Below are 9,694 nucleotides of genomic sequence, written 5' to 3' on the forward strand. Positions count from 1 at the left end.
TTTTATAAATATAATTATCATTTTAAAATTTAGATGTTGAATTTAAAATTAATAATTATATTTGAATTGATAAAAAATAGATTGATATTATTATTATTTTTTTAAATAGATTTAATTTAATATTAAATATATTAATATTATAAATGATACAAATTATTGAATAGTATTTGCAATTCGATTCGATATATTTCATATCAAATATATTGTTCCAATTCAAAATTCTTGATTGTATCTAACGATTTACATTTCGTTTCAATATACATTTCATAATTTTAATAAAATGATTTTCGTTTCAATTCAAGATTTAATAACATTGATTTATTATATTAATAATGAGGTAATATAACTGTGTTCCATAGTTATTTATATAAAAAAATTTGAAGATCAGTCTACAAATGTTGAGACTTATTTCTATAGCTACCAGTTATAATAACCATTGCATTTCTCTTTTGTCATGGAAATACTTGCATCATCTAGCATTTCCAAGCTTCTTAGACATTACCAAAAAAGGAAGAGCTTGTCATTATATCGCTTTCTATGTGGCTTGGAAGAGGGGAAAATGCTATCTGACTAATCATATTCACAAAGAATAAATTGTGAACTCTGTAACCTCGGTTCCGTTTGCAAACAAAAAATCAGGATAAAGTCAAAAGGAATCTAACAAATATAATCAAAATACGAAGGCTCTCAAGGTACTAATCGATCATACTAACCATGTAAATTTTTTTTGGTAATATATTCTTAAAAACAACAATCAATGCTCAAGGTGAAATACATATTCTGTCAATCTCTGCAATTTACCGGGGTCCAGTTTCTGCTCTGCCGCAATAGGCTGCTTCTTCACATTGAGCATTTGAGAAGCAGGGTCCTCAAACCAACCTTGCTGGAGTACATCTGCGTATGATGCAGAATCCTCGTCAGAAAACATTGCAAGATAACCAAAGTAACAACTAACAAGAACGCTATATAGAGTCCACACAATGCCGGAGCACAAATAAACAGTAATCTTGCAATTCTAGGGACAAGACAATTTCTGATTCTTGGGTGGTGACCAAGAGAGCCCAGACAGAATCACAGAAACGTAGTAGCCTTCAGGAACAAGTCTATGCAGCTAGGAAACTCCGACAGGTCAAAGAAAAAGCAAAACAACAAACTTAAAGCCTATCACATCCAAGTTGTAAAGTTTTCGCCAAATGATTTTTACTTGAATTTTCTTTTAACAGATTTAGGCTGCAGCAAGAAGAAATTTACATACACCAATTTAAATCTAGGATGACAATTTAATTGAACAAAATTCCACACTTGTGTATGTATTTCATAGAAATGGTCAACTAAGAATCAACAATATTTAGAGAGGAAAAATAACAACGAAATTTTGTTTTATGAGTTTTTTGTTTCCACATCTGAGTCACAACCCAAAATATCACTAAATTTATTTCCCAACCCAGTTTCACTAAGTCACTGCCTCCTGGCTTCAACAAATCTTACGATATTTCTTTCCAAACTATACCACACATAGATAAAAACCGAAAAGGAATAAAAGGCAAAGGATCATCAATCAAGAGCTAGGAAAAAAAATATATACGGAATTGCAAAGAAAAAATCATTTTCACTCATGATAAAGAAATAGTATTGAAAAATTTGTAAGGATGACAAATAACAAAACCTTCAGCAGCACTTAACAATTGACAAAAGAGATCAAAACTTGTTAGATGCTTTACCAAGCAAATAGTAATGGTTCTTTTCTCTCTGTGACTGAGAAATTGGCTTTAAAGCTTTCACCATAGTTTCAGAGAAAAATTAAGATTCCAGAGCTTCATTCTACAAATTACAGATCCCTTATTTCACAGACTGAAGCCCTTAAGTACAGCAGCTAAAATTCATGGAAATAAGGCAGAATCCAAGCTGTTGTAATTAACATGAAGGAAAGGATCTACTTCTTTTCAACATCTATGAGAAAATCAGTATCCCCAAAAGCTTCAGAAACCTCATCTATGGTGGGTTACAGGATGAACAGGGAATGAAAATTCCTCAGTATTTCAAATGAATTATCAACGTTGAAGAAATATCTTCCATGAAAAACACCTTTTTTATTTCTATTTTTTGTTAAACATGGAATGCCCTAAGATTCATCTCTAAAGTTACAGGACACCCACTTAAAAGGAATCCAGAAATCTAGTAGTTGGTAGAGAGACAAAATCAGCCTAAAAGTAATGTTCAGACCAACCAAAACAAAGGGTAAATTGGCATACATCATCTGCCATAAGACATTCTCCACAATCAAGAGATGGCTTTTCTCTGTCCTTCTGTGAAGTACAAAAAATATTGGGGTAGTAAAGTAGGAGAGAAGAGATGAATGACTTCATACAAGTTTAATAGAGGACTAAGAGAACGAAAGAAACAGATGAGAGTGAAGTGCGGCTTCTGGATTGAGTCTCATATAGGTGTAAGGAGCTCACCACTCTCCCCAAATTGAGTTGATCCCATGTTCCAAATTAAAGGCCCGGATATAACTTACACTCAGTTGTTCGGATGGCAAAATTACTGTATTTAACCATATATTATGATACACAAGCATTAAACTACAGTACACATATTTATGCATATATTCTAACAATGATCACAATTTGATAACATTGTCCAAAGGGAACCACCCGTCCACTATCATCAACAAGGAATGTTCCTTGAACCTCCCACCATTACCTAACCTACCTTACCCTAGGAGAAGAGGTACCAAATGATTTCATACCTATATCCTTTCTTATCCATGTCTCATCAATCTTTCTAATTTCTCAGACTGCTTTAAGGTGATTTCAACAAAGAAAGATAATAAATAAGGATGCTTCTAATAAAAGTCCAGTCAATATAAAGTAAATAAGGATGCTTCTAATAAAAGTCCAGTCAATATAAAGTCTTGCTCCCCGAGATGAGCAAGAACTTTTCCAATGATCCAAATGCTTACCAACCTTTAACACTAATTGATCCCAAAAAGGAATCCAAACCTTAATCCCCCTCATCACACCAAGATATTTCATAGGTCATTCACCTTTTTCTTTGAGAGTCAATCAACAAAGCTAGGAATTGAATTTCTTGAATGTCACAATTGACATTTAAACTGACAGTCCCATAAGATTCTGCAATTGTATCAAATAAACCATTATCAATCTAACAAACAGTACTTAGTTTACCAAACAAAGTGCAGCATTCAGACTATCAAAATTGTAGAACCTATAAAGAAGTGCCAATCTAGACCAGTGTTAAATGGACTTTGCATTCTCAAGTAATGCTGACATGACCCAACATGATGCAGTAAATGTATGGGTACTGGATATGCGTTGGCTCGTTGCACCTGAGACATGTCCATTGTTAGGTTACCAAACAAAGTGCAGTATTCAGACTATCAAAATTTGTAGAACCTATAAAAGAGTGCTAATCTAGACCAGTGTTACATGGACTTTGCATTAGCAAGCAATGTTGACATGACCCAACCTGATGCAGTAAATGTATGGGCACTGGATATGTGTTGGCTCATTGCACCTGAGACATGTCTATTGTCACCATTTGCGATATGTTAAAGAGCAGTATCATAGGGGTACAGTAGGTAAAGGCAGATGTAGAGTTACAATTATGGTTTTATGTTAGACTTTGGCAATATTTAATCTTTTCAGAAATTTTAGGCTGAAAAACAAATAAATAGAGAAAGCTTGGAGGTGGTTTCATTTTGAAACACAGTTGGAGGATGCATGAGTATGAGTGGATAGGCATAATGTTGGTGGGGCAGTGGATCTCGGTTTCTCATTTTTGGAAGACAAATATTTCTCACATTAAGTAAAAACAAAAAAACAAAAACAAAAAAAAAAAACAAAAAAACAAAAAACAAAAATCAAGTGTGTCAAGCAAATGCTTACCGGCATGTGATTAAGCTTCAGTGCTTTATTTTAACTAATTTCAACTCCAAAAATAGCAACAACAGCAAATAAAATGATATTGATAAAATGAAATCAAATTGGACTGCATGAGGTAAAGTGAGACAGATAAAATTTCATATAGTCTAAAATTGCATAAAGATGGGCTAGTTTGTTTTAAATATAATTGGACCAACAGGTTGTTATCAAAAATGAGCAAATTTGTGATACTTTTGCATGGCTTACCAAAAATATTGTTAGGAGCAAGGATAGTTCAGTAATTATAGTATCAAATTGTATTCCTAACATAAAAGGACTTGGTTGTAATGTGTTTTTACCCTAATAGAAAATTTTGTTCTGCCTATTTTTCTACGTTTCACATGTTGTCAAGAATACATATATATCCGTTGTTAAAAAACTTAATGTAGAAAATATCAAATAACAACGTCCAAAGGACAAAGGCATGTTTGCTTGAATCACATGGTGACATTTGGCACAACTGGACAGTCTAACAATGAGCCATCTTGGCCCCTAGGTGGCAGCCACATGGCATACTTTTAGACAAAGCTTGCATGCAACCACTTGTCAATTGAAGAGTAAGACCTCGTAATGTCTTATGTATGAAGTGTAGAAGTGTAAGAAAGAGTTGACCAAAGGAAGGCCTCCCAGCACTCAAGTATAATCCCACTTGGCAACTTTAATCTGACTAAGAAACAAACTTTGGTGGCATCTGTCTTTTTCATCTGAATTCCTAACAGATTTTAAGTATGCCTTAAGTCTAAATAGACATTAGTGAATAAGAAAATTTTACGTTTGTTTTCAATTTTATGATCTAGATATAAGTGTTGGGTTTTTTTGTTTTCATAAATTCGAGTATTATAATTTAAACTTATTTTAACATTAATAGTATGTAAAAATTTAATTAATATTTCTAAATAATGTCATATAAAAATAAAATCATTATGTCATTTTTATTAACAAAATTAAAATATATTAACTTTTTATTAATGTATTTTTCCAAATATCTTAATTTATCAAATTCATTAGAATAATTAAAGAATGCAAGCTCTAGAGCGAGAAGAAAGCATGAAATAGAGAGAAAGAGAGAATAGTGGCATAATAAAGACGGGGAGAAGGTTTGACAGGAGGTGCCGAGTAAAAAAGAGAGGGAATCCAATGGAAGTGCAAAGAAGAGAGAGTCAGAGTTTGTTTGGGATTAAGATCTTATGTGATGAAAGTTTTGGGAAAAAAATTTTAAAAAACATGGTAAGATGTTTCCATTCAAACATAAGCTTATACAAAATGGCTTTTTCTACTAAGATAAAAGTATTTGAAACTTAATATTTAATTTAAAAACAAACAAATTGGTATTGCTTCATATTAAGACCTAGTCAGTCAAAAAATAAATAAATAAACTAACAACAACAACAAAAAACAGGACCTTAGTTAGTTTAGTTTTTCATTAATTAGTCAACAAGGAGTGAATCATTCATTAAGAGATCAAGATCACCTAAACATAAGCATAAAACACATCCTTAAAGACCATTGGTCAATCTTTTTGGACCGTTTTGACCTCCTTTGCTGCCTTTGAATAGCTTGTTTGAGCTAACTTTAAACATCTAGTGAAGTCTCATAGGTTCGTGAAGAAAGAAACTAAAGAAGATGTAATCATTGTGCTTCTATTTCCTATTATTACCTTAATTAAGATTTACTTTCTGGTTTTGCAAGTGTCATTATATAGTTAGTTTCTCTAATCAAATTTCCAGCAAAGTGTATATTATGGTCGAAACAAGCATCAAAATTATGGTCGAAACAAGCATCAAAAGTAACATACTCCAAAAAGCATTGGCAACAATTACATTTGTAAAATCATTCCAAATGCTGCTATCACAACTCCATATTAAACAAGGAAAGAGAAGCTCACAATTTGTGGCATGGTCTTCACTCATTCCAAGAAAGAGAGCAGTGTCTTGGACGCTTATTGTAGAATAAGCTGACTGCAGGAGCTGAAACATCTTCTTTGTGTAAAGCTCTGCAAAAATTCAGAGAACCAATGATAACTTAAAACTCAAATCTATACACTAAGAAATTTTTGTAAGCACCACTTTTGCAAGTGATTTACATAAGTTATTTGAGTATTTATTTCCCGTTAGGCCTATTAGCAAGAAATATTATCCATACTAAAATTTCAAAATTCAACTAAGATTTGAGTCCAATTTGTCAAAAACACTAGTTCTCAAAGCTTATAAGCAAGACATGTAGATAAACCAATATTTTATCCAGATTGAAAAATCTTGTAAAAATTACAACATTCAATTCTAATTACACCATTCATCAATACAGGAACTTCTACCAATATAAAATACAAAAAGAAAATACAGGGAAGTATTTCTCATGAAAAAAGAAAACAAACAAAAAACAAATAAAAAATTTTAATTTAATGTCATCTGCTCTTAGGTACTGTAGATTACTAATCTATGAGAAATTGATGCAGAAATTAAGATCCTTTTAATTGTTGGGCCGTAAGACAGTGTAAATATGTATGAACAAATGAAAAATATTTGCCTGGCGTTCAAACTAGCTATAATAATCAACATGCAACAAACCAAACCTGTTGCAATGAGCTCCATAAAACATCTGGAGACCATTTATGCATGGATATAACCATGGACCTTCTATGAAATATTAATGCCAACTTCAAAGAGTCTTGGATTCTTCAGACCACTACAAATTGATAAAACCTCAATAGATATGAAATTAACAATTCACTTGAAAAGAATTTCTCTATGAATCCACCACTGTTTATTCCCCGAATTCATATGACTTGAAATCATTTTTTCTTCTCTGCATAAATTTAGTATTTTCTCTATCTTTTATTTCCACAGCCATGAAATTTTCTAATTGCTTAATGACATTTCTTGTATTGCTCTTATCAACTTCTACTACTACTTCTCTTCATATAAACTTCCAAAAAGATGCAGAATTATTCCCAACCCCGCAAATTCCAAACTCCTGGAAAGATGTTTCTGAAACTTCTTTCATTTGCTATAAACAACTACTGCCAAAAGAATTTTTATATAGAAACAAAGTCCGATTTGAACTTCCTAACAAACCTGCCTTATTTAACTCTGTTAACAGCTTTTTCGACCCTATTCCATATCCAAATTATCCATCCAACATCCAACTTGAAAGAGAAAACTCTGGATCCTATTCCTGTCAATGACTGTTACTGATGCTTTCTCATCCTCACATATCCAAATTACCCATCAAACATCCAACTTGAAAGAGAAAATTCTGGATCCCATTCCTTTCAATGACTGTTACTGATGCTTTCCCATCCTCTGCTTATCTTTTATCCTCATATTCAATCAGTCTCCCAAGCGATTAGTCGCTAGCTTTTTTTCAAGTCATTTCTCTCTCTATCTTTTAGTGCTTTGAACAAAGAGGGATGACAAACCAGAATACTTTGACACTGAATAACTGTAAGTCTTCTTCCCTAGATAACTAAGATCTTTTCCAATCATGTAATCATCTTAACAACCATTGACATTAATCCAAAAAGAAATCTTCTATTTGTTTCTAACGGCATTGATATGAATAACATAATCATAATTGTTTATCATTCACTTTTACCTTATTGTTTTTTATTTATCTTTTTAAAAAAAAAATAAAAAAATAAAAAAAAATAAAAAAAATAAAAACTGCACACTACCAATTATAAAAATCAAACTCCTAAAAGGCTTACTAGCAATTTTTGGCTTATGGTTCACCTAATTAGTGCCAAAATGCTTCATAACACATTTCTCATTTAAAAACACTGATAGATAGAAACACATAAACAAACACAATGTTGCCCAAGCTCCCACCAGAACTTCTAAAACCCTAACAAGAAGCTTAATATCACTCGAGACTTTAAGTCATTTTAGTCCTGCCTTCTGCTGAATGCATCCAGGGTACATATACAAAATAACTGATTCATCTTAGATTTCTCAATCAAGCTGAACCAACAACTTATTTTGACCATATAAATTATGTTTACCATTGCCTCTCTAGGAATTGTATCATTTCTTTTACCCAAGTCATCAAAATCCATATTATTTGTGCTTCAAATAAATTGATCAATACAAGATTTTTAAAAAAAAATAAAAATAAAAAAGATATTCATAGTAAAGTCTCAAATGGTTAAACAACATCAAATAAGTTGGATTTATGATTGGCACAGATACTTTCCAGATATATATATATCTCAGAAAATTATTACAAATTACTACCTAAGATAACCTGGAAGTTCAATATAAGTATTTTCACAAATAGTCAATTATCCACATATTACTGAGTCATTGTCATATCAATAATAAGATTCAAAAATTGAAAAGCTAAATAGTTAAAAAGGAGAATTAAAAACAGATACAAAGGATATGACCTAGAAAGACTTACCTGAAAAGGCAGCAACAACATTTTGAGTTTCCTGGCTCCAATCAAATCCACGAATGGCCTCATACACACCCCTATAGTCTCGCATCCACAACTTCTGACCAACTTTCCAAGCAGCAACCACTTCTGGCTGGCTCTCTTTTATTGCAGCCGGTATCGATTTCCAAAGGAAACGGGCACTGTTACTGTAAGTATCCCAACACCAAAAGATGAAATCTTAAAACCCATTAAAAGAAACCTCATAATACAGAACTACAAACACCAAAGCCCCTCTTGCCAAAACCAAAATAGCAAAACACATCACTTATGAAACACTAAATTGCCAAAACCACAAGCAATCCAAAACCCCAAGTACCAAAACAAGATTTAACTCAAAACCCTCAGCAGCCAAGCTAGAACAACTTAAACCAAAAGAGAACGACGAATTCAAAATTGAGCCGCAGTTAGAAAATTGAAAAAAAATAACTATAGATATTAAACTGTTGAACATAATGCGTTAGAGTTTCCGATAAACACCCTTTTTTTCTTTTAAATCTTTTGCATTATTCATATTTCATCGTCAAGAAAAGCAAAAGTTAAAACAAAGTTGGCAATATTTGAAATTTTGATTAACTATTAAATAAAGACCATGACTAAAATTCGAACTAATTTTTCAATTTCGGAAAACAAAAAAAAAAAAAAAAAAAAAAAGACACCAAAAAATAATGAATTAATTTGAATCATACATATCATCATCGTAGATGTGACCCAGGAGATGAACCGCGTATGGCCACTCGTCCTGAAACGCAACGCCCTCGGCTGCAACCTGTACGGAAAAAGGAGGAAAGAGAGAAGTGAGCAATGGAGGTTTGGAGTTTTAAAACCAAAGAAGACAAGCAAGCGAGTGATAAAGAAAAAAATTACCTGAAGCATGAGATCGTCGCAGATTTCAGCGATCTTCGCGTACGATTTGGACGCCAACGCCTCCGACAGCCGCGAGAAGTCCATGTTGCTTTTCACTGTTTACTGCACTCGACGCCAAATTTCTTCCCCGCAGAGATTTTATTTTTCTTTTCGAAAATACCGCAGAGTTTGTACAATTTATTAATTTATTTTAAAAAAATTCATTTTAAGGATATTATCCCGGCCCACGGGTGCGTGATATACAAACGTGCTAGGCTTATCAGGATGGTTATATTTGTTTTACACTTTGTTTTTTTTTCCCTCTCAAAACTTTGTTTTGTTTTATGGTTTCTAAGGAAAAACTTTAGTTTATGTCGAACTGCTGGTCTAATTAATTTTTTATCTGGTCACAAAATGGCAATAGAGTATATTTGATATGGAGAATATGATTGATTTGATATTAAAATTTAAAT

At 32.4% G+C, this 9,694-nt stretch overlaps 1 protein-coding gene across 1 annotated transcript; it reads right to left on the reverse strand.

The window, feature by feature from the left end:
* Positions 1–551: 551 nt before the first annotated feature.
* On the reverse strand, positions 552–9,481 carry LOC107427159 (COP9 signalosome complex subunit 8). The gene is made up of 5 exons (XM_016037510.4): positions 9,243–9,481; positions 9,065–9,144; positions 8,343–8,524; positions 5,830–5,937; positions 552–894 (listed from the first exon to the last, which is right to left on the reverse strand). Exons 1-5 carry the CDS (start codon positions 9,324–9,326, stop codon positions 755–757), a joined length of 594 nt encoding a protein of 197 aa, XP_015892996.1. The 5' UTR covers positions 9,327–9,481; the 3' UTR covers positions 552–754.
* Between the last annotated feature and the right edge of the window lie 213 nt (positions 9,482–9,694).

This window comes from Ziziphus jujuba, chromosome 9 (genome assembly GCF_031755915.1).
Source record: "Ziziphus jujuba cultivar Dongzao chromosome 9, ASM3175591v1".
NCBI classification, from domain to species: domain Eukaryota; kingdom Viridiplantae; phylum Streptophyta; class Magnoliopsida; order Rosales; family Rhamnaceae; genus Ziziphus; species Ziziphus jujuba.